Raw genomic sequence first — 26173 nt, forward strand, 5'->3', positions numbered from 1 at the left:
ACTAGTCTGCAGCTAGAATTTATGTCGACCTGGAATGCGAAGACCGACAACCGTCAAAACATATATTCTACAGGAACATTTCTGAATGGTACTCTGAAGTATCCATTCTAACCATGAACGACTCCAGGGACGCAAAGAGAAGTTCAGATGAACTATTCAACAGAAAGACTGACGATTCCAACAGAGATCATGACGACACACTGAACGTAAATATATATATTGATTGCAATTATTCCCGAATAAGTGAGCGTTCATGTGCAAATGATTAGTATTTCTATCGATATAATTATCAACTGTGTAGTGTCTTTTGTCTTTCGCGCCCTTCGCAGTCCCTTTGTCTACCAAGCCACCATATCGGTTTAGCCCACTAGGGAACATCCCCTATCATTTCCTTGTAACCATATCTACTGTTTGTTTGTTATGCATTTCTGTGATTATTTTGTTTGTAAATAAATGATTAAGACAATTGATGTATGGATGATTCAGAGTGAAGGCTGGGTTCGTGCAGATAACCAACCATTTCCGACGTTTGAAATGAGACTAACGTGTGAGGTAAAGAATAATTAATTCATTAGAAGACTAATTGATCAGATATTAAAATATCTGAAGAGTTATAGTAGGAAAATTCTAACTTTGTAATCTGAAGATTTTCTTTGGTGCCCCGACTTCCTAGTTAATTACATTTACATGATTCGTTTAATCAAGTAATAATAATTACAGAGAATTGATTTGATAAAATAACAGTCTTCACTTTAATGATGCCAAAGACACAACAATGTTGATACAAATTCGGTAAACCTGATTTAAGTTTCCCTGCATTAAAGTCCCAGGCCACTAGGAGCGCCGCCTCTGGATGAGCATTTTGCTGTTTTCTTATGGCGGTATACAGCTCATTGAGTGCAATTTTAGTGCCAGCATTGGTCTATGGTGGTATATAGACAGCTACGAAAAATTCAGATGAAAACTCTCTAGGTAGTGTGGTGGATGAATCAGAATTAGTTGTGCAACAGATAATTAAGATGCTGTATTGCATAATATGTTTATGTGATATACGTGTCTATTAAAATGTATTTCTTTGGATAATGGTGTTGGCAGTTGCACTTTTCCCTCAGCTGGGGCTCCGTCACTCGGGGCCCAGAGAGGGGAGAGGTCAGGCTTGTCTTTCACACGTCCTTGGTGCTATGCAGAATATCAGAAAGGGAAGAGGACAGGGTGGAACATTGTCTTCATAGGTGAATGTATCTGTTAAACAATGTGAAGGGATGGCGTGATTAAGGGGGAAACCAATTACTTGTCTCCACAATGTCTGTGCGCAAGTCACTCCCTCCTTTGGCATTGGGGGGTGGTGTATGGCAGTGTCTGGAACCATTGTATGTCCTCTCTGATGTTACACTTATCCTAGGATAGTGTATGACCTAGAGGCTCACTCCCCTCAGTGAGCTTGTCCAGGAGTGGGGTCAAGAGGGGGTTTAATTGAGATGGGAGTATCTAGAGTTGACAATTGAATTATGCCGTTGGATGAGGTAATGGTTCTGTGCTATGAAGTACCAGGAACGAGATTAGAACCTTGTCTTAGGGACCAAACTGAACAATAATTTATAGCGAATGTTATCTGGCTAAGGGATACTCCTTTCTCAATTATAAAGTCCCTTTGTGAAGTGTTCTTAAGATCTGTGGTTCGTCATGTAGGTTGAGAGGGTATAGTGGCTATAAAAGATCTTTGTACTTTTGTGTTGGCACTCTCAACGGTTCATTAGAAATAGCAAATCGTTTGAAAGTCAGTGCTATCTTATTATTTTTAAAAATGTAGTTTAAGTATAACTCTGACTGGTGTGTGAAGTTTGTTTCTCCTCATTTGGTAATGCAGAAAATTAGCCACCACAGTAGATAGTGTGGTCTACAGCTTATCATAAGATACTCTACCTCAGGCGAGCTGTTGTTTACATAAATGCATAGGCCCCCGCCCCATGTCTTACCAGAGGCTGCTGTTCTGTCCTGCCGATAGAGTGAATAACCCTCCAGCTGTATGTTCTTAATGTCGGCGTTCAACCATGACTCGGTGAAACATACGATATTACAGGTTTTAATATCCCGTTTTTCAGTTTGTCCCATTTATATTCCAGCAATTGAACGTTAGCTAGCAGGACAGAAGTCATGGGCAGATTAGCCACTCTTCGCCTGATCCTCACAAGGCACCCTGATCTCTTTCCACAAAATCTGCGTCGCCTGTTCCAGCGAATAACGGGGATCTGGGCCTGGGCGGGTGTCTGTATTATATCCCTCCCGTCCGACTCATTGAAGAAAAACTCTTCATCCAGTTTGAGGTGAGCAATCGTAGTTCTAATGTCCAGAAGCTCTTTTCGGTCATAAGAGATGGTAGCAGCAACATTATGTATAAAACAAGTTATGAACAACGTGAAAAAACAATCAAAATAGCATGGTTGGTTAAGAGTAATGGTGTAGTCTACAGCAATTGTTTTAAACGGAACCAGGTAAGTCAATTAAGAACAAATTCTTATTTACAATGACTGTCTACCAGGGAACAGTGGGTTAACTGCCTTGTTCAAGAGTAGAGCGACAGATTTTTACCTTGTTAGTTTTTTAGATTCGATCCAGCAACCTTTCGGTGACTGGCCAAATGCTCTAACCAGTAGGCTACCTGCTGCCCTCGATAGGGATATCACTTATTATTTGTATCTACATAGCGCCTTGATGTGACACTGCTGCTCTCTCATTTAGCTATTTGCGCCTTACTGAATGTGGTTGTTGTGGATGGCTGTATAGAAATCTAAATGTGTATTTGAACCCAATAATGCTTGAATTCAAGAAGTGTAAGCTGCTTATCAATCATTGCTTTTGAAATCAGTGGACAGCCAGTGAAAAATGCGCTCTTGCAATAGCTACATAATGCGGATCCAAGTCTATGGAATAAAAGTGAAGTTTTTATTGCTCAATCTAATTCATGCTGATAAAAAAAAATCGATAGGCCTAATGGACACATGCTCAAACTTGCACACTTTTGATAGACTTAAAGGTGCAATCGGTAGTTGCTACATCCATTTTTTGACTCATAAATGATATATACAGTGCCTTGCGAAAGTATTCGGCCCCCTTGAACTTTGCGACCTTTTGCCACATTTCAGGCTTCAAACATAAAGATATAAAACTGTATTTTTTTGTGAAGAATCAACAACAAGTGGGACACAATCATGAAGTGGAACGACATTTATTGGATATTTCAAACTTTTTTAACAAATCAAAAACTGAAAAATTGTGCGTGCAGAATTATTCAGCCCCCTTAAGTTAATACTTTGTAGCGCCACCTTTTGCTGTGATTACAGCTGTAAGTCGCTTGGGGTATGTCTCTATCAGTTTTGCACATCGAGAAACTGAAATTTTTTCCCATTCCTCCTTGCAAAACAGCTCGAGCTCAGTGAGGTTGGTTGGGGAGCATTTGTGAACAGCAGTTTTCAGTTCTTTCCACAGATTCTCGATTGGATTCAGGTCTGGACTTTGACTTGGCCATTCTAACACATGGATATGTTTATTTTTGAACCATTCCATTGTAGATTTTGCTTTATGTTTTGGATCATTGTCTTGTTGGAAGACAAATCTCCGTCCCAGTCTCAGGTCTTTTGCAGACTCCATCAGGTTTTCTTCCAGAATGGTCCTGTATTTGGCTCCATCCATCTTCCCATCAATTTTAACCATCTTCCCTGTCCCTGCTGAAGAAAAGCAGGCCCAAACCATGATGCTGCCACCACCATGTTTGACAGTGGGGATGGTGTGTTCAGGGTGTTGCTTTTACGCCAAACATAATGTTTTGCATTGTTGCCAAAAAGTTCAATTTTGGTTTCATCTGACCAGAGCACCTTCTTCCACATGTTTGGTGTGTCTCCCAGGTGGCTTGTGGCAAACTTTAAACTACACTTTTTATGGATATCTTTAAGAAATGGCTTTCTTCTTGCCACTCTTCCATAAAGGCCAGATTTGTGCAATATACGACTGATTGTTGTCCTATGGACAGAGTCTCCCACCTCAGCTGTAGATCTCTGCAGTTCATCCAGAGTGATCATGGGCCTCTTGGCTGCATCTCTGATCAGTCTTCTCCTTGTATGAGCTGAAAGTTTAGAGGGACGGCCAGGTCTTGGTAGATTTGCAGTGGTCTGATACTCCTTCCATTTCAATATTATCGCTTGCACAGTGCTCCTTGGGATGTTTAAAGCTTGGGAAATCTTTTTGTATCCAAATCCGGCTTTAAACTTCTTCACAACAGTATCTCGGACCTGCCTGGTGTGTTCCTTGTTCTTCATGATGCTCTCTGCGCTTTTAACGGACCTCTGAGACTATCACAGTGCAGGTGCATTTATACGGAGACTTGATTACACACAGGTGGATTGTATTTATCATCATTAGTCATTTAGGTCAACATTGGATCATTCAGAGCTCCTCACTGAACTTCTGGAGAGAGTTTGCTGCACTGAAAGTAAAGGGGCTGAATAATTTTGCACGCCCAATTTTTCAGTTTTTGATTTGTTAAAAAAGTTTGAAATATCCAATAAATGTCATTCCACTTCATGATTGTGTCCCACTTGTTGTTGATTCTTAACAAAAAATACAGTTTTATATCTTTATGTTTGAAGCCTGAAATGTGGCAAAAGGTCGCAAAGTTCAAGGGGGCCGAATACTTTCGCAAGGCACTGTATATATATATATATATATATATTTTTTTTAATATATATATATATATATATTTTTTTATATATATTTTATATATATATATATATTTTTTTTATATATATATATATATATTATATATATATATATATATATATATATATATATATATATATACATTGATTCTTGAACAATATAACTTATAAATGCCTAACGAGCTTAGTTCAACTGTCACACTCCAGGAGAACCCAAAATATAAGCTTGTTTTTCTCAAATGTTTGTAAACATTGTAAATGTAAACAAACACTGTAAAGCCTTATAACATGGTTAAAACAATGATTTTCATATCATGGATGGTCATTCCTTCCATCCATAGCTCTGTCTATTAGTCTGAGATTGGTTACATTTCTCCAAGCCCATCCCTCAGCTTTTTACCAAAACAGAGTGGCGGTGTTGTTAATGTTCCTTCTGTGGATTTGTGCTTTAAACAGCTGCATATTATCAAGATATCAAAGTGTCACCAACAAAATGGTCAAAAATAGGCCTGTAGTAAATGCAGCATGCAGCATTAATTAACGCTCAGGTAAAACAATTTGGCTAATCTACACTTCCGTATTACCAAGTCCTATTCTTGAAGATCAAGGGGGGAGAGTCTATCAGGAGAACCTTTCTGATAGACTTTGGTTTTAAGTTTTAATGTAAAGATATATTTTAACAGTATTATTATATGTTGTAGCGATGGGTTAGATTAGAAGAAGCCTACATAACCAACCCATTAAGTAAAATTTTACATCCATATGGCCATGTAAACTTTAACATTGATTTATCATGCAATAGATGTTGTTCAATTGGTAACTTACATTTTTGTCTTCTTCTAATGCCTCTTCAAGGGAAAATAATCTAAAAGTAGCGGAATGTAATCAGATTACATTACTGAGTTTGGGTAATCCAAAAATGATGTTGCTGATTACAATTTTTGACAGGTAACTAGTAACTGTACCGGATTACATTTAGAAAGTAACCTACCCAACCCTGTCTGCATTCATAGACACACTTTACTCAAAGCCAGTGGCATGTCGTTATTAAAGATAGAAAACATTAAGGGGCCTACACAGGTACCCTGTGGAATTCCTGATTCTACCTGGATTATGTTTTAGAGGCTTCCATTAAAGAATGGAATGTATTGAACGTTTCTGGAATTTTCCAGCCCTGAATGGGATATCTTATTCATCTAGTGTCAAAACCACATTTTCCTCCTTTAGCTTATTTTCACATGAATCACCCAATACATTCAGTGCAGCTGTGTGACCATATCACTCCCTAACCTAGTGTACTGTACCTTCCACATGGATAACCCCATAGAATTAGAAATATTTTCACAACAACACTTTGGTGTTGCATAACTGTTTCAAAGAGTTGAATGACAAATACTCAAGTCTTGATAGGTCACATACCACTGACATATACACACATTTATCAACAGAAAAACCCCCAGAAAGAAATCAGTGACTTTGTGATTATATTACATTAAATTATTTTTCGTATATGTACTTTACAGCCAAATAAATCATTGAACCTTCTTTGAGTAAATAATGAGTTTTATTTGGTATTTAAAAATGTTAACTATTAAAAATACTTGTTAATAAAATATACATATAAATGTCATTAAGAATCAGTTTGGAAGAGGCATACGTTGAGGAGACCACCGATTCTGTCAGAACCACAGAGCTACAGTATTATCATGGCCTCCATGTTCAACTGATAAAGCGCTAAAGCAAATACTAAACGCTTACTGGGGTCCCGCATTTGTGATGTGCATTCATACTATGTTCAAAGACATTCTAGTATGGAGCCTAAGTAAGTATGCTAGGCCTACATGTTGAAATCTTTCAAATAAGCAGATATGTGTAGATCACCTCATATCTTCCAAAAAATGTCTTTAGGTAAAAATGTTGTTAGGTCATTTTAATCTATTGGGCATTAGTACCGGTAATTCACATTTCCATTTCCCCACAGTACACTTACATTTTCCCGTTATCATAATACAAAGATAAACGTATTTCAAACCCAGCAGTTGTTTATTAAAGACTGCATGGTCTCACTCTCAAGACAAAACGCTCCTGATACCCATCCTCTTCCATCAAACACAGACATTCTCTCGAACAACAACAACAAACACTCAGCCCACAGAACCATCTTGGCATGGCAGCTTTGAGTAGGCCTGAATTCTAGTGAAGGTGCCAAACGCTGCAATGCAAGGTGATGGAGTGCAGCACTGCAGCCTACTCGGATTCTCTTCATCTCACTCCCCCATCTCTCTGGGCCAGTTGAGGGGCCACACAATCCAACTGTTCAGGGAGCATTCTCTTTCAGATGGAACTTCTCCGCCATCCGCCGGGCGCTGTAGAAGGACACACTCATGCCCACCATGGCCATCGTCATGGCGATCTGGTTGATGAATCCTTTCTGCGGCTGTATCTGGACTTCACCTGAGACCTGTCTCTGCCAGGGGGAAGAAACGAGCACGCACACATACACACACACAAACACACAAACATACACACACACACCCCGACAGACACAAGGTTTGGTCAATTTATATTGGCATCAGATCACACAGCCCCTACTGTTTTTGAACTGTGAAACAATCCTGTTCTATTGTTGCCTACTGTCCAAGTTTCCTTTACACAGGCACTCACTATGAATATTTGAACAAGGAAATTAAGGATTTGAGTTAAGGGCACACAGTGCTCTTTCCACACACATTAGCAAAGGCACTGATAATAAAGCCAGTAGGCAGGAAACAGTGTCACATAGGATGCATGTCTCTCATATTTACAGCTCTCATAGGACAGATCCACACCACGGTAACAGAATTCTGTTTCCTGATAGGAATAAGTCTTTGGTATTGTTTTATTCACATCTGTGAGGCAGGCATGCAAGATAATACGCTAACGTCAAAATGATCCTTTATTTAAGAAAGTACAATTCAGCAAAAGCTTCAAACGATATGAGCTGGTTCTTTCAGTGAGAAAAGCAGTCATAAGTGTTGTATTATATAATCACTTAAGGTCTGCATCTGTAGTTCACTATGAAATGTTGATGTCCACTTTTCACTGTGTTGTTATCCATCACAACTAGCCGACAGTACAATGGATCCCTGTGCTAATATATCAACTTTCCAAATAAACTCTAAAAACAAACAGTGTCTGCAGGAAATAAACTACAAACCAAGGTTTAAAATCATCCCTAGATAGACAAGGACACACACCTGGAGGAGACGGAAGTATCCAGGGGTCAGGCGTCCCAGTCTAATGAACATGTCTTCAACTGTGAGTTCTCAGATTAGTCCAGCATCTGCCAGCAGAGAAAACATAAAATATAAATATAATCACCAGAGTCCTCAATAGACACTGAGGGAAAAACATCGACAACACAATGAAAAATGTAGTTTTAAATACAAGACTCAATAAGCAAGCCCTCTTCCCATATCAAGCCAAAAGCACAAACTCAGACTTGGAGGTAAACAAGCTAATCAAAAATATGTTCCACTGTTAACATAGACGAATAAGGACGAGAATGATATTCTGAGACATTTATCAAAGGACAGTACTACATGAACAAAAATATAAATGGATTTCACATCACTGGGCAGCAGCGAACCAGCCAGTCAGACTGAGTTTTTCCCCAGACAGAAATATTCCTCAGCTTCAGCCGTTCGGGTGGCTGGTATCAGACTATCTTGCAGGTGAAGAAGCCAGATGTGGAGGTCCTGGGCTGGCGTGGTTACACGTAGTCTGATGTGAGGCCAGTTGGACGTACCAGCAAATTCTCTAAAGCGACTTGAGGCGGCTTATGGTAGAGAAATGAACATTAAATTCTCTGGCAACAGCTCTGGTGGACATTCCTGCAGTCAGCATGCCAATTGCACGCTCCTTCAAAACTTGAGACATCTGTGACATTGGGTTGTGTGACAAAATAGCATATTTTAGAGTGACCTTTTATTGTCCCCAGCACAAGGTGCACCTGTGTAATGATCATGCTGTTTAATCCGCTTTTTGATATGCCTGTCAGATGGATGGACCCCTCAACAATGTCATTGGTTGCACTAATTACACTGTTTGTCAACAACCTGGTTCAAGTGTTCATGACATTACACTGAATAAGACAGGCACAGTGTTACCGAAGATTTGGTGTTTTACCCAATAAATTACAGGGAGTTTATGTATATACAGTACAACTGAAGTCGGAAGTTTACATACACTTTGGAGTCATTAAAACGAGTTTTTCAACCACTCCACAAATTTCTTGTTAACAAACTATAGTTTTGGTAAGTCGTTAAGACATCTACTTTGTGCATGACACAAGTAATTTTCCCAACAATTTTTTACAGACAGATTATTTCACGTATAATTCACTGTATCACAATTCCGGTGGGTCAGAAGTTTACATACACTAAGTTGACTGTGCCTTTAAACAGCTTGGAAAATTCCATGATGTCATGGCTTTAGAAGCTTCTGATAGTCTAATTGACATCATTTTTTGAGTCAATTGTTGGTGTACCCATGGATGTATTTCAAAGCCTATCTTCAAACTCATTGCCTCTTCGCTTGACATTATGGGAAAATCAAAAGAAATCAGCCAAGACCTCAGAAAAACAATTGTAGACCTCCACACGTCTGGTTCATCCCTGGGAGCAATTTCCAAATGCCTGAAGGTACCACGTTCAACTGTACAAACAATAGTACACAAGTTTAAACACCATGGGACCACGCAGCCATCATACCGCTCAGAAAGAAGATGCGTTCTGTCTCCAGAGATGAACGTACCTTGGTGCGAAAAGTGCAAATCAAACCCAGAACAACAGCAAAGGACCTTGTGAAGATGCTGGAGGAAACAGCTACAAAAGTATCTATATCCACAGTAAAAAGTGTCCTATATCGACATAACCTGAAGGCCGCTCAGCAAGGAAGAAGCCACTGCTCCAAAACCACTATAAAAAAGCCAGACTATGGTTTACAACTGCACATGGGGACAAAGAACGTATATTTGTAGAAATGTCCTCTGGTCTGATGAAACAAAAATAGTACTGTTTGGCCAAAATTAACATCGTTATGTTTGGAGGAAAAAGGGGGAGGCTTGCAAGCCGAAGAACACCATCCCAACCATGAAGCATGGGGGTGGCAGCATCATGTTGTGGGGGTGCTTTGCTGCAGGAGGGATTGGTGCACTTCACAAAATAGATGGCATCATGAGGGAGGGAAATTTTGTGGATATATTGAAGTAACATCTCAAGACATCGGTCAGGAAGTTAAAGCTTGGTTGCAAATGGGTCTTCCAAATGGACAATGACCCCAAGCATACTTCCAAAGTTGTGGCAAAATGGCTTAAGGACAACAAAGTCAAGGTATTGGAGTGGCCATCACAAAGCCCTGACCTCAATCCTGTTGAAAATTTGTGGGCAGAACTGAAAAAGCGTGTGCGAGCATGGAGGCCTACAAACCTGACTCAGTTACACCAGCTCTGTCAGAAGGAATGGTCCAAAATTCCCCCACCTTATTGTGGGAAGCTTGTTGGAAGGCTACCCGAAACGTTTGACCCAAGTTAAACAATTAAAAGGCAATGCTATCAAAAACTAATTGAGTGTATGTAAACTTCTGACTCACTGGGAATGTGATGAAAGAAATAAAAGCTGAAACAAATCATTCTCTACTATTATTCTGACATTTCACATTCTTAAATTAAAGTGGTGAGCCTAACTGACCTAAAACAGGGAGTTTTTACTCAGATTAAATGTCAGGAACTGTGAATAACTGAGTTTAAACGTATTTGGCTAAGGTGCATGTAAACTTCTGACTTCAACTGTAGAGTGTGCGACTCTCTTTATTTATTTCTATAGACATGGGATCCTACCACCACATTTTGCTAAAAGGGAACTAAACTCCTTGGCAACAATACCCAGCATAAACTTCTGTAGAATGCACTTTTAGAATCTCATGTCCATGCAATTTGTTCTGCAACAAGGACTGCATTCATGTTGCAAATTAATACAGGAGTTAACCAGCAAATCACAAAAAAATGCAGCCCAAAAGTACACAATAGCTGCCAACATAGCCTCTTTTATCTAATTTTCCACTGAATGGTGCCCTCATTCTTACATCACAGAGAAACCAATGAGTCCTACATTTCAAACTCAAATTCAACATTTGAGAAAGACATGATCCATTGGAGCTTTTATAGGCCCAGAGTCAAGCAAACTTCAAGTCATGATGACAGCAAAATAACAAAACCAGTGATAACCATGATATGAAACCAATACCACAATTGAGAAATAACTTCCGAAATACCCTGAATTTTAGGAGAAGTGTAGAATATAATCTCACGGAGAGAGGAGAGAGAGAGAGAGAGAGAGAGAGAGAGAGAGAGAGAGAGAGAGAGAGAGAGAGAGAGAGAGAGAGAGAGAGAAATTATCCAGGACAGGATCCAAAGGAATCCCGGTGAATCCTCACCTTCACCAAGCCCTGCAGCAGCATCAGCCCAGACACCATCCGAAACACTAGAAGAAAGTGAAAGCCTGTGATACTGAGGAAGCTCCTATGTGCCCCTGGTCTTTGTAAACCCCAGTCCCATCCAATTGGCTCAATAGACTCAAGCTGAACACACAGACACAGTCTCGCACAGACAGACACACACACACACGCATAGACACACTCTCTCGCATAAAAGCCTCAGCCTGTCAGATATGGTTTTGTCATCCAGTCCAAAAATGGGAGGATGAGGAGAGGGGAGTGTGCTTCTGTGCAGCATGGTCCACGCTTGAAGAAACATGTGTGTTAACACGCTGCAGGGGTGTTATGTAACACTTCGGACTCACCAAAACAGGACCCTTTCCAATAGCATCCACTACAAGAAGCAGTCAATGATCCCAGCAGGAAGTCTTATAATGAGTTCTAATTATGAGAACATATCTGACATTTCTGGAAGACTTCTTGCATTGTATATGTTCAAATTATTGTCTGAAGGCTTGGTTCTAAAGTTACATACTGACCACACCACTCGGTCGTGTGTGAGAGCGTTGCAAAATAAATGTACACATACATGTTTATTCAATCATTGCACCCACACTGCCTGCGAGCATCAACAAGCATGCATAGCCATGCGCTAAAATAGAACTTTGTCATTTTTGTGATGCTCGAAGCACTGTAAGTCCTGCCTCTCCCATCTCCTCATTGCTTTTTAGGAGTATATACCCATGTGGCATCTTATCATTGGTTTTTAGGAGCATATGCCCATGTGAGTGATTGAAAGATGAACTGAGGTCCACACTCCAGTCCAGGTGGTTGTGGGAATGCACCTTAAAGTTGGTTGCCAACCGCCATATAAAGTCCAAAGAAGAAGAAGCTTGAAGGAGGAGAGATTAGAAACAAACTTGGTTTACTGTTTTATCTGTGGATTAATTGTCGGAGTAGAGGACCTTGTGCATTTCAGGCAAAATAACAACCCAATGTTTATATCCCAGGACAAATTAGCTAGCAACAGCAAGCTAGCTAGCTAAATGACCGTAAATGTTTAATGTTTTTTGACCTGTCCCCAAATTAATATAATTGGTTCAGAGTTTGTTTTGATATTTAAACCTGTGTGTCCTGATCGTGTCTGGTGTGGTTGGACACTACTTGCTCGATGATGTATATAAACCCTGGATTGCTGATGCTATTTAATTGCCATTGAGAGGCTTTGAAGTCACCGACATATTGGTACTCCCCAGTTGGAGCAGTCCTCCATAGGAATGAATGGAATTCGGCAGTATTTAAATTAAATGTTTCAAGGATAAAATTACATTTATTAGTAAATGCATTTATATAGCTTCCAAAATATTTTTTTACAACGGTGGGAGAGTGCGATGGCTTCATCACAGAGCCCCGCCAAGTTAGACCTCTTTCTGTTTGCAAACATTGCTGCAAATGGTGATGCGTGCAAGTTGGTGGCAGGACAAGGGGGAGTTCTTATACAACTCTAGCAAAAAAAGGCTCTATTTACATGTTGCTTGTGGGTGCATTTCACACTACTTTTGAATTATAATTTGATTTTAAGGCTTGTATAAATGTCATGCTTAATAATGTTTATGTCATCATCGCAAATCAACTGCATTATATATATATAAAAAAAACACTTCAACCAGTAAAATTTCTCTTTGGCTTTTGCTACAGCCTATATCAATGAGCATTAGCATTATAGCTAACAACTGTTGCATCCAAAATAGTTATTTTGCAAAGATCACAACCAAATATAATCTTTGCGACTGTTCAAGCAAGAATCAAAACATTATTGTAAGCGTATGACAACCCCAAAAAAGTGATTTTGCTCAGAAGTACTAAAAACATAAATCTAGGCTTTGTTGAATGGGAGTATGATGGCAAAGGCCTTCTCACTGCCGCCAAAAGTCACACGCATCTGTGCATGACGTCAGTGTGTTGTGTACTGGAAAGTGGTATATAACCTTTCATTATGTGGGGAAAAAAATGTATCTTCATCCAACACATCCAGAACTAGTGGCCTGACCACAGCACAACCAAAGACATTTCCTTTATGGAAACAATATTTTCAAACCAAAGGAAAGCAGGAAAGCGCCATCTTCCCCATCTTGACACACTAGTTGCCTTGTTTAGTATGGGTCTTTGTCTATAGTCTGCAGAATACAAACATGTGTAGTCATGTTCAGTTTGGCCACAAAAGGCAGTCAATTGGGAGGGGGAGGTAGACTACAGGATGCTGATTGTGGCCTCCTAAATGACTTCATCCGTCAGCCTGCACACTCAGTAAATTGAAACATTATTGCCAAAAGCAGATGCTGGTAACATACTGGTCTTGATGTAAACTGCTAATCACATCACAAAATAGTTTATACCATCACGAAGCATGTGAGCACCAAGTAGAATATTCATCATAAAATGTATCTCTGACATCACAAATGAAACACCTTGTGCACTGAAGGTCAAAATGAGGCGAGTCCTCACAAATGATTGTGAATTCTGTCAATTGCTACATCAATATTTAAATATTGATAAATTCCACACACAAAAAAAATCAGTCCTAGGCACAATGACAAAATTCAGTTGCAGCACAATTTTAATAATTTCAAATCTGTTTAATCCATCCATTAATATCTGTTCCTAGTAGATACTAGTAGTCTAATTTTGGTTGTTTATGCTGGATTGATGAATTCCTGTCTGTGTTCACTCTGAAGCTAACACACCAAATTGTACATGGAGACCTGTAGTAAATAGTGAACAAACACTGAGCAAAGCTATAAGAGGAGGTGGGGTATTTATTTGACTGAAACTGTGTTGAAATACTCTGGGTCCTCAGTGGCAGTGGGGAGTTTCCTAAGGGCTCCACCCTGGATGGGCACCCTCTCCAGTGCCAGCTCTGTATTGGCCAGGGGCCCTCCTGTCAGGTGGGCTGGAGTGCTCTCTACAGTCATCAACCGCCCACAGAAATTCTGAAACACACACACACAATTGTTTTAAGGCGGTGGGGAAATCAGAGCAACAGATCAAGCATGGAAACAGGGGATCATGGTATATGGCCAATATAGCACGGCTAAGGGCTGTTCTTAAGACAAGATGCAATGCGGAGTGTCGTAGGTCGTGGTATATTGGCAATATACCACAAACCCCCGAGGTGCCTTATTGCTATTATAAACGGGTTACCAATGTAATTAGAGCAGTAAATATAAACGTTTTGTCATACCAGTGGTCTACCTTTGATATACCACGGCTTTTAGCCAATCAGCATTCAGGGCTTGAAGCACCCAGTTTATAATTATCAATATAGTACAGTACAATATCTGCATCACAATGACTTACTGTAATTTGTAAGCCATGAATCTGTGTAGGATGGAATATAGTTTCCTTATGCTTTGATTTAGGTCTGGATGAGTCAATAGATCTCTCCTGATGCTCTTTTGTCTCCTGAAATAGAAATTGATAAAGTAATCAATCACAAAGTCTTCCCTACAAATAGCACTTTCAAAGGAAGATTCATTGCTTGAGGCGGACATAGGACAACCTTTAAAATCTTGTAGTTTGATGTCTTTGCCACAAAATGCTCCCAAGACTGGGCTGTAAGCTCCTGCTGTTTCCAGTTGGAACTTATCTGTGAAATTAAGAAATAAACAGAATAACTTAGTCTGACCTTAATTATTTTAGAGCCCTTACACACATTGGGGCCATTTGACCCCAGCTGTTATAATGTCACTGGCACGGGCACGCACACACACCTCTGTATACATGCGTTTCTCCTCACTGACGTCCTCCTTGTCCCGTTGCTCCAGCATGCTGCTCTGCTGTGTGATGACTCTCCTGGCTGTGTCCTCTGTCATCTTAGCAATGGTATCCAGGGCCTCTTCGTCAGGGGTGACTGGTCTCACTCCCTCCAGGCTCAACTCTTTGGAGATCTCATCCCACACCTCGCCAACCTATTGAGATAGTTTACCGTTCAAAATAAAACGGTTTTTCTTCATGATTTGACATGTTTTTTTTTCTTCTTCTTGTCTTTGTCAGTTTGACACTGTTCTGACTGATACAGATATCATATCAAGCTTATTTGTGTGTGACTGACCTGTTATAAATGTACATTCTAGGATAGGCTAAGAGAGGACACAAATGTTCACCTTAAAGTCCAGATATCTGGTGACAATGCTTAGGGTGATATAATCTTCCGTTGACAATCCAGGCAGGGCTTCAAAACCTGGAATCAGAAGCATTATTTTACCCAAGGAAACAACTCACAAACACACATTACTGTAAAGCATACATTTGTGTTAATTTCGACATTTCAGGGTGTTGGTATGGCAACTGCTCGGCATCGGACTGTAAGGTGCTACAGAGGGTACTGCGTACAGCCCAGTACATCACTGGTGCCAAGTTTCCTGCCATCCAGGACCTGTATACTAGGCGGTGTCAGAGGAAAGCCCAAAAAATTGTCAGTGACTCCAGTCACCCAAGTCATAGACTGTTTATTCTGCTACCGCACGGTAAGTGGTACCGGAGTGCCAAGTCTAAGACCAAAAGGCTCCTTAACAGCTTCTACCCCAAGCCATAAGACTGCTGAACAATTAATCAAATGGCCACCGGACTATTTACATTGACACCCCCTTCTCTCCATTTGTTTTGTACACTGCTGCTACTCACTATCTATTATCTATGCACATCCCTCACCCCTACCTACATGTACAAATTACCCCGACTAACCTGTACCCCCGCATACTGACTCAGTACCCCCTGTATATAGCCTCATTATTGTTATTTTATTGTGTTACTTTTTACTTTATTTGGTAAATATTTTCTTAATGAACTCTTCTTGAACTGCACTGTTGGTTAAGGGCTTTTAAGTAAGCATTTCACGGTAAGGTCTACACATGTTGTATTCGGCAACATGTGACAAATAAAGTTTGATTTGATTTAATCTGTCCCTTGAAAATAGTAGTCAATTGTCCTTTACCAAGTTTACAGAAGACAGAGTAGATCTTGGAGCGAAGGTTCTCAGACACATCCATCACTGCAGCACTAGGCCTGTTAGCAGGCAGTGATACCTGGGAATCATCCTCCTCTTGGTAATAACACAGAATAGGCTTCTTGGGATCTAGCCATAAAACAGAAGAAAAAGAAGAAGAAGAAAAAGTTTGAGCTTTAGTAGTTTTAGTAGTAGGATGTTACTGTAGCTCCATTATGAAACAGATGCAACATTTACTGTATTATTCAAAGAGTATTGACCTCACTGCATAGCATTTCACTGTCCTTGTGTGATTGTTAACAGCAGTAATCCCACTTAATTTGAATGATACCATGGACCCACCTGAGATCCTTCCATAGAGGTCTCTGCTCACCCCCAGCTCTGCCTCTTCCTGCCTCCAGAGCTGTAAGAGTAGCCCCGGGGTGGTCAGGCTCTTCTGCCCTCGCCAGGCCAGGATGTGAGACATCGTCTTGGGGTTGTCACACAGCTCCAGCAGGGTTCCAAGGACCACGTTCTGCATGTTCCTAGGGCTCGACTGCAGGTAAGATGGGTTCAGAAATTCAACATGGTGCAGAAGAAAAAGTACTGCTTGAGCTACACCTAAGGATGCCACACCAGATAGTGTACTTACATGAAGCAAGTCAAGCAGAAGGAAAATGCCTTCTTTTTCCAAAAACACATCTTCTGTGGTGTAGCATCCAACGATACAGGACCTACAGTAAAACAACAGCCCACAAATGAGAACATACTGTACAAGAGTCACAGATGGAAGAAGTAAACTGATATATTGGTAACTGAACTGACCAGACACAATCCACAGTGGAGAGGATGAGTTTATTGTGTCCCAGGCCACTGTAGAACTTCTCAGTGCTCATCTTGAGGAAATGCACCGTCATCTCAACTCCCTCCGATCCAAACAATTCCTGAGGCATATAATAGTATGGAGTTAAACCCATTTTAGTCTCCATTTAAATTCAATGAAAGCGAAGACATCATAGTGCATTGAGGCTTTTTAACTGCTGTTACGAGGGTGAGTAACACATTCTCCAATATCCTCGTTGAAGATGCTGTATTTGTATATATTAGGGATCCCCATTACCTGCTGCCAAGGCAGCAGCTATTCTTCCTGGGGTCCAAACACACTAAGGCACTTACATTACGTATAAAACAAAAGATAAAACAATATAACATAATTACACCACTACATATCTATAATACAAAATGTATAATACCCCCATACAACAATATTACAATGTATGTGTGTGTAGAGTGCGTGTGCTAGCGCTTGTGCACATATGCGTGTGTCTGTACCTTTCTGTGTGTCTCTTCACAGTCCCCGCTGTAATCAAGGTTCTTGACCTTAGTTTTACCTTTCTGTGTGGATTGTTCTCGCAGAGTGCTGACAGGATCAGCTGAATGTCAGCCTTGATCTCCAAGGTAATAATGTCCTCCTCCTCAGGACTCCCCTCCATCTGCATAATGATCACTGGGAAAGTTGTGCTCAATATTATGGAAAAACACAGATACTTTGTGAAGCTTGCATTTGGAATCAAAATATAAATATCCATAATAGCTGTAATATTCCAAAAGGGGAGGTGCCGCCTGTCATTACCAAGCAGCTGGCTGATGGCTCCTTGATCAAAGAGGTCCTGGTTGATTGCTTCGTTGCCTAGAGACGCCATGGATCTCAGCAGCCTCACACAGTAACGCATCTGAGCCTTCTTACTGCCCCTCCCTCCAGTGCCATGGAAACTATGGCCCTGTCCAAAGTAGGCATCTGTTGGGCATAAACAATGATGTGATACAAACAATAGTTGCAGATCAAACTAAGTGACCAATTTCAAGTTCCATTAAATTCATAGCTAAGTCATCATAAGTGGCCAAACAAATGTGAGGTACCAGTCTCTATTACTCCCACCATACAAGCCAATATATGAAATTAAGAACATTGCTTTGGAGAAGTCCATCTGCAACTAACGTTGTCTACACACCACTACATCTGTTCAACTCCTGTCCAAGTTCGTGGTAAGTTCCCAGGGTGCCCCCTGTCCTCACCTCGCTCAGTGCACCACTCCAGCAGCAGCAGAAGGCAGGTGTTTCCCTGGCAGATCATATAGTCATCCAGCATCAGTGGAGCTACAGTGGCCAGAGTGGCCAGAGCCTGCAGTTGCAGCTCCTCCTGCTGGACAGGGGTCCAGTTGCGTGGCCCTGACTGGCCTTCAGGAGGAGCAGCAGTGGGCTTCACTAGGTGGAGCAGGGCCAGGACAACATGGCCCTCTTTGAACAGCTGGTAGACACAAACATCATGTATGAAGTTACAGTTTATAACACATCAGAAAGTATGAATAATTTGTATGTACTCTGGAATGTTTTTCAGACTATCAATGGCACACTAACATTAAATAATGCAGCTAATCGATCGTTCACATTACGGAAGTAAAATACTCATTCACCTGCAGAGCAGATAAGTCTTTTGACATGACAACAACCAGATTTAGTAGCAACCTTTTCATCTCAAAATCTTCATTGTTATAGGATAGCTTGAGGTTGCGGACCAACGGGTTGTGACTCTTGACTTGGATACAAAGAAAAATAATATCAAAATAGTTCATGACCATTCAACTTCATTTGGAAGATAATATGTAACAGATTTACTTTATAATGCATCAAACATTATCACTACTTACAAACACATCATTTATATATATATATGAGGCAAAAAAAGAGGCTTACGTTCTGGAAATGTAACAAAAAGAATGAGCTGCTTGGCAAATAAACTCTCCTGTAAATGAGGACAACCACTGATGAGGAGACAAACAAATATCAATAACATGTGATGCTTGAAGTGTGGTATGATTATTGACAATTGATGACAAATAGAATTTGCTTACAATGAGTGGAGATTTGGGATTTTCAGCTATGAGAGTTGTGATCACCAGTAGATCATTCCTGAGTTGGAAGTCGTAATGTCGAAAGCCATTCAGCAGCTGGTGCAAAAATGCCTCTTTCAGAGCCCTATGTTTGAGACGATAATAATCATTAGTACTTCATTTCCATTCACATATTACACAGTTAATGTGTAATGGTTGTATACACTTTTTCAATGTGAGTACTGTTTATTGCACTCACTCATGCAGAATGTGAATGAGCTCTTAAAAAATGTAAGTAAAAGTCACATACATAATACAGTCCATGTTGCTCAATTGAGCTGTAACCTCCTCTTTGCAACCTCTCTCCAGCAAGTTCCATAGGATCTCCGAGGAGCGGAACAGGACTTGCCCTGAAGGGTCTGGCTCATTCATATGGAAACAGATCTGCTGTGCCCCCTGTGCCTTCAATATTAGGCTACAGTTCACATCTGTGTACAAAACATACATGTGACTGTATGAGGTGGATTAAATAGAGAATGACTCCTTGACATTGACAGAGGTAAACTGTAAGTTACTGCTATGATTGGTCCTTCTTTAAAGAGCTACATTATCTCAAGAGCTACTTTCTCTGATGAAGGATGAAGGGCTCCAATCCAAAGTAGTGCACTATAAAGGGAAATAGGGTCCCACACAACCAATGTTCTGACTTTCTCTAGGTCTGGGATTTCTGAGACTATGCCAGTTGGGAAACATACAGAAACTAATTCATACAGAAACTAATTCACCAGTCCTTTATAGCAATTCATGTTTGAATTGTTATTTACCAGATGAGCTGGAGAGCATCTGAAGAGTCTGTAGGACCTGGAGCTTGACTGCAGGCTGGTTCTCCAGGAGGGCCATGGACAGGACCAGAGTCTCAGCCAGCCCACTCTGCTCCAACAGCTGCACCCTGTAGCCTAGGCTGGTAGGGTGGAGTCCTACAGAAAATAGGATATTACAACAGAAGATAATAAGCATATTTCTGTGAAGTGGTACACCATTTCAGACAGGTGAATGTCTTACAACGAACACAACCTCAATATCATTTAAAATGGCTCACTCATTGACTGTTTAGAGAATCTGTGAGAGGCAACAGCTGGCTTTAAGGCAGCTGCAGGCTTTGAAAGACTGTCCATACCATCCACACTGTGTTTTGATGTCACAGAGCTGTACACAGATATAATAGAGTGACAGATTTGGTTCCTCACTTCAGCGTTTGGCACCCTCATCAGGAACCCTGCAAACATAAAATAAATTGGTATCACTTTTGGATGACCATAGATGCTTGTATGACCACAGCAGTACTGCATGCGTTACGTACCCATCTGAGAGAATGATTCTTTGACAGTCTGTGCGTAGGTCACTTCATCAGAGGTCTTTTCCTTTAGAAAAGGAAGCCTAAGTAATACAAGTTATAGTCTGTAAGCTTGTATTTGGTTTGAATAAGCAAGAACAACCGATTAAACAAGCAACAACAACTTACCGACAAATCTTCAGTAAGTCACATAGCACTGAAGTATATTCAGGATGATCTTTGGACTTCTCAGCACAGATATATAAAATCTTAAAAACATCTGCCAGCTCTTTCAAAAGCTTGAAAATGTAATTTTAAGGACACATAAGCATGTGAAGAAGTAGCCTAACTATGGAAATAATGGTGTCTAAAAATACCCCATGGAGACATACAATATCTCATAAGTATAATTATTTCTGGGCAATAAAAATGGTGAACCCAAAAATAATTAGCTGGTAATTGGGATCTAGGGAATTCAATGTGTCTACATTTGGTACTCGGAGGACATGACACTGCCTAACAACATAGGCTTATCTATTTCCAAAACATCATTAGGGGATATGAGTCAGAAGAGTTTACACCCTGGCACAATTAGTTCTGAACAAGAAAATAATCAATCAGCCCAATGAAATCAAGAAAAAGTCAGGTAAGAAGGATACAAAGCCTTTTTGACATCTCTTCACTACTTTCTTCAAAGCAAAAATCTGTCTCTCTTTCAAAGTAGCCTGAAGCAGAGATAGAAATGTTTGATTAACAGTTGGCATTTCTATTGAATTAATAGCTTAGTTTATGATTTTGTTACTAACCTAGTAATAGTTTAATGATTATGTTGACAAATATTTTCCACTTACTGCTAAAGGATCCTCAAGAAAATGTATCACACGACTGAGTTCAATAGGTTTAGTGAGAACCTGGAAAAACACATGAATGCATTTGATAAATTCACATGAATCCAGATTCCTAAAACAAAGTGAACCTTTATTTGAAATGCATGACAAAGTAGTTTAAAACATGTCAAAGTAGAAAAATATAAACAACTTACCTCCTGTTTCTCTTGATCATTGTCTTTTGCTATATGTTTGATAACTGGGATCGCATGTTTTCTTCGATGCACTTTGGCTTTCGATCCAGTTGAAGTTGTCAAATAACTTTTAGTCATTGCAGCCTCCGATGCAAGCATTGCAAACGCGTTTGTGCAAAAAAATACCTGCTTTACAGAGTTCCGCGTGTACAACTGAAATGTTTCAGTTAGTTGACATAACAAATATTACAAATACATGGAAGAAAATAACTATAGTCGATGCCTCACAAAAACACCGACTTCTGTGTTGGCCTCAGACCTACCTATGTGAGCTTGTATCCGTTACTATGGTTATCTCCCTACTACCACAAACAGAAAATAGCACATCTCGAAACGCCTACTTTTCCCGTTCTGACACACCGGAAGTGGGGTTTTGGTGACAGCATTCGCTATTATTTCATTGGCAGAATAACGACAACAAAGGCAGATTGAGACAATTGTAAGAATGAAGTGTTATCAAACAAATTAATACACTCTGAATCGGAAAAAGAGCACAGTCTGCCATGCTGACAGATGCAGGTTAGTGCGTATATATCCAAATTGCACGCATCTGTTAGTTGTGGACAGCTGATTAATGATCAATTGGGCAGCAGGTTAGCTTCATGTTGGCAATCTCTATTACAATCATTAAATATGTTTTATAACTAAACCTCATTGTTCAGTGCTATAATGTCCCTGTGTTTTCATATTAAAGACGATAGTAGCCGCTAGATCTGCACTATCATCTAGGATTGATGTGCCCAGCCTGTAATACCAAAGATTTGTATAACTAAACCAATATTGACCATAGCCTGTCGTTTCCAATGGGAACAAATTAGTCATAATGGGCAGAGCCAAGCACGAGCTAGCGGAGATCCTATTGGCATATTGCCATTGGGGAACGCCTCCTTTGTGAAGTGCTCTTGTGCAATAACTCAATTCGCCTTTGCACTCGTTCTAAACAACGCGTTTTTTATTTTATTTTGCAAAGGGTAAAGTCGACAAAACTTAGTCCACTCTGTTCATAACAGATTATATTGAGAACAAATGTTTAATCGATGAGAAAATGTGCAGAATCTCGGCCAAAATCCATCTCGTTCCATCTTCTTCCACTGCAAGCCAGTGAGCAGCTTCTTCTTCTACTTCGATGGTATAATGGCGTAACAATCAAATGTACAGTCGGCCACCAACTGTGCGGGTGGGTAATAAGGATCCGTCCGCAAAAATAAAACATTTGGGTAAAAATAAAAGATCAAACTAACTACCAAAAAAAAGAAAGAAAAAAACAACAAAATGAACCTGCTTTTCTGTAAAAAAAAAAAGTGACATTTCCTAGCAACAAAAGTCCTTGTAGTGTTTCTGCAGTGAAGTCCTGGAGCCCCAAAAACGTCTCAGTTGCAGATATAATGATATCCAGGTTTTGACTTCTTAGACAATTGTGCTGTACAATTAATCACTGTGGCTATAAATGCCACAAAAATCCACCTTCTTCACAATGAGTGTATCCAGATCACCCGATTGATTTAAAACACTAGCAACTGATTGCCAGGACTACCTGGCATGATGACGCCTTGCTGTCCCCAGTCTACCTGGCCGTGCTGCTGCTCCAGTGTCAACTGTTCTTCCTGCGGCTATGGAACCCTGACCTGTTCACCGGACGTGCTACCTGTCCCAGACCTGCTGTTTTCAACTCTCTAGAGACAGCAGGAGCGGTAGAGATACTCTTATTGATCGGCTATGAAAAGGCAACTGACATTTACTCCTGAGGTGCTGACTTGCTGCACCCTCGACAACTAATGTGATTATTATTATTTGACCATGCTGGTCATTTATGAACATTTGAACATCTTGGCCATGTTCTGTTATAATCTCCACCCCACATAACCAGGCTTCGGGAGTTTTTCCTAGCCACCGTGCTTCTACACCTGCATTGCTTGCCGTTTGGGGTTTTAGGCTGGGTTTCTGTACAGCACTTTGAGATATCAGCTGATGTAAGAAGGGCTATATAAATACATTTGATTTGATTTAAAAGAAACTGGTTTATCCTGTCACCAAAAACGGTGTCTTGACACACGTAATCCGCAAATTGCCATTCCCATACCGCTTTTAGGACGAGAAGATCCAAGGTGCAGACTACTTTGGCCACAAATATGTTGCTGGTCAGTGCATGAAGGTCCTGCGTGAAGTCTTCAAGGAGCAGGTAATGGAATAACCCTCTACTAGGAAGAGAATATTGCGCAGGTGACATTAATACACAGTTTACATTACTACACAGATTATATTACTACACAGATTACGTTAGGTACTAGGTACTACACAGATTAAATTAGTACACAGATTACATAACATTACTATACAGAGGGCATTACTACACAGATGACATTACTACACACATTAAATTAGTTACTACACAGAGGACATTACTACTACATTACATTGCTCCACATATTACATTACTACACATTAGATTTTCAAGATATTCAAGGTCTCCCTTGTAAAAGGGGTCTCCTATCCTCAATGGGACTTCCTGGATAAATAAAGGTTAAAGCTGCAATATGTAACTTTTTTTTGTATTATCTTGTACCTTATCCTCATTACTTTTCCATTGTCTTGGCCAGGAGTTCCTAGAGAAAGTGAAGTACTTTGTGATGTGGTAGAGCAGACATGTGGTCTCAGATGTCATAAGTCTTTGTGAAGACTAGAGGCAATGGGAGGCCTATGACATCATCGCTGAAGATGTCCAAGGAAAAGTGTTCTTTGCTGGGGAGGTAAGATCCATTTTATCATTCTACCCCAATGTATCACACACAGGGCTCATATTCATGACTTGTCAGAGTAGAATTGATAATCTAGGATCAGGTTCCACCAGTCCATGTAATCTTATTCTAAAAGGCACAACCTATCCTGGATCAGTACTCCTACTCTTGAGACACTTCATGGATATAGGCCCAGGTCTTCACAGCAAAGATAATATCCATGAGTAGATTTTCAATGCATTTCATTCTTTGTGTCTTTCTCTCTCCAGGAAACCAACAGAAACATTCCTATTTGAGTGGTGTCCGCGAGGCAAGTAAAATCGCCTTACCTGTGAGCAATCAGTCACACAATACCAGCATGACTACATCTCAGTCGTACAGAGCAACGCTTCAGTTCCTTACTCAACTGAGTCACTACGCTTTTAAGTGGTGTTTACAACCAGTGTGTACTGTACCTCATGTGTGAGCAGAGATGACCAATGCTGTTTGTAATGCGGCAATGTTATGGACATTGAATCAATGTGGAAAACTGATTGGATTTGCACAAATTAACACAAGGGAATTTCATAATTTTCTTACCCAGCTTTTAACCTAAATGTAATGACATTACGAAATGTTTTGTTGATTTCACGTTAGTTGACAACTAGACATGGAACTGACGTCTGTGCCCAGTGGGACACCTCGTGTTGGTTTAGTTGGAGATCACTGTAATAAGAAATTAAGATTAGAAGCATACTTGCGCTGCCAAACAATTAATTTTGATGTACAAATGGACATACAGTATTTCTGTTATATGTGGATTGTTTGTCAATAACTATTTAGTGAGGTGCATGCCAATGTCGTGCACACATCATCAATAGCTTTCAAAGTTCCAATGTGTTGGTACAATGAGCGCTTAACTGTTAAGTAATAAAAGTTGACAACTTAAATGGATAAATAAGTACTTTTGCAGTAGCACTTGTGTTTTATAATGATGAATTAATGAATTATAATTTCTGTTTTCAGAACAAAACTGGGCCTGAATATACTTTAAATGACCAAGATAGAACTGCCAAAGGGGAATGCGTTGCAATCTACTGCAGAGATAGCCTGCAAAGTTCTGTCATACTTTCCAGGTCGATGCCCAAACAGTTAGAGCTTCTAATTTTAAAAATGAATCTCTCCAGAAATAAGTCTCTCCCTGTTGCTGCCTTTTATAGACCCCCCTCAGCTCCCAGCTGTGCCCTGGACACCATATGTGAATTGATTGCCCCCAGTCTATCTTCAGAGTTCGTTCTGTTGGGTGACCTAAACTGGGATATGCTTAACACCTCGGCCGTCCTACAATCTAAACTAGATGCCCTCAATCTCAAACAAATTATCAAGGAACCCGCCAGGTACAACCCTAAATTCGTAAAAATGGGAAACCTCATAGATATTATCCTGACCAACTTGCCCTCAAAATACACCTCTGCTGTTTTCAATCAGGATCTCAGCGAACACTGCCTCATTGCATGCATCCGTCATGGCTCCGTGGTCAAAAGAACACCCCCCATCACTGTCAAAGTCCCTAAAACACTTCTGTGAGCAAGCCTTTCTAAATCGACCTGGCCCGGGTATCCTGGGAGGATATTGACCTCATCCCGTCAGTAGAGGATGCCTGGTTGTTCTTTAAAAGTAATTTCCTCAACATCTTAAATAAGCATGTCCCATTCAAAAAATGTAGAATAAGAACAGATATAGCACTTGGTTCATTCCAGACCTGACTGCCATTGACCAGCACTAAAACAACCTGTGGCGTACTGCACTAGCATCGAAAAGTCCCAGCGATATGGAACCAATACACACACTCAGTTAGGAAAGCAAAGGCTAGCTTTTTCAAACAGAAATTTGCATCTTGTAACTCTAACTCCAAAAGGTTTGGGACACTATAAAGTCCATGGAGAATAAGAGCACTTCCTCCCAGCTGCCCACTGCACTGAGG

The 26173-nt window shown here is 40.3% G+C and overlaps 1 protein-coding gene and 2 long non-coding RNA genes across 6 annotated transcripts; 1 reads left to right on the top strand and 2 right to left on the bottom strand.

The window, feature by feature from the left end:
* Positions 1-6257: 6257 nt before the first annotated feature.
* On the bottom strand, positions 6258-11401 carry LOC112229256. The gene is made up of 3 exons (XR_002950153.1): positions 11187-11401; positions 7949-8034; positions 6258-7179 (listed from the first exon to the last, which is right to left on the bottom strand). It is a non-coding gene; the product is annotated as an uncharacterized LOC112229256 (long non-coding RNA).
* A 2384-nt stretch (positions 11402-13785) lies between these two features.
* On the bottom strand, positions 13786-21894 carry LOC112229544 (cilia- and flagella-associated protein 69). 3 transcript variants are annotated; one of them, XM_024395439.2, is made up of 23 exons: positions 21437-21894; positions 21246-21305; positions 21054-21119; positions 20584-20693; positions 20422-20498; positions 20239-20337; positions 19886-20038; positions 19372-19549; positions 19083-19206; positions 18925-18973; positions 18645-18766; positions 18247-18478; positions 17804-17968; positions 17562-17677; positions 16996-17114; positions 16823-16904; positions 16534-16726; positions 16180-16320; positions 15350-15426; positions 14957-15154; positions 14746-14832; positions 14544-14648; positions 13786-14176 (listed from the first exon to the last, which is right to left on the bottom strand). In XM_024395439.2, exons 1-23 carry the CDS (start codon positions 21572-21574, stop codon positions 14003-14005), a joined length of 2865 nt encoding a protein of 954 aa, XP_024251207.1. In that variant the 5' UTR covers positions 21575-21894; the 3' UTR covers positions 13786-14002. The 3 variants fall into 3 exon arrangements, with proteins under 3 accessions (XP_024251207.1, XP_024251206.1, XP_042166327.1); XM_024395438.2 differs by having other exon boundaries at positions 20161-20337; XM_042310393.1 differs by lacking the exons at positions 21054-21119; positions 21246-21305; positions 21437-21894 and having other exon boundaries at positions 20161-20337; positions 20422-20482.
* LOC112229255 lies at positions 21850-25321 on the top strand. 2 transcript variants are annotated; one of them, XR_006080542.1, is made up of 4 exons: positions 21850-21994; positions 23565-23654; positions 24073-24222; positions 24480-25321. It is a non-coding gene; the product is annotated as an uncharacterized LOC112229255 (long non-coding RNA). The 2 variants fall into 2 exon arrangements; XR_002950152.2 differs by lacking the exon at positions 21850-21994 and having other exon boundaries at positions 23410-23654.
* The last annotated feature ends 852 nt before the right edge of the window (positions 25322-26173 follow it).

This window comes from Oncorhynchus tshawytscha, linkage group LG31 (assembly GCF_018296145.1).
Source record: "Oncorhynchus tshawytscha isolate Ot180627B linkage group LG31, Otsh_v2.0, whole genome shotgun sequence".
Taxonomy (NCBI): Eukaryota; Metazoa; Chordata; class Actinopteri; order Salmoniformes; family Salmonidae; genus Oncorhynchus; species Oncorhynchus tshawytscha.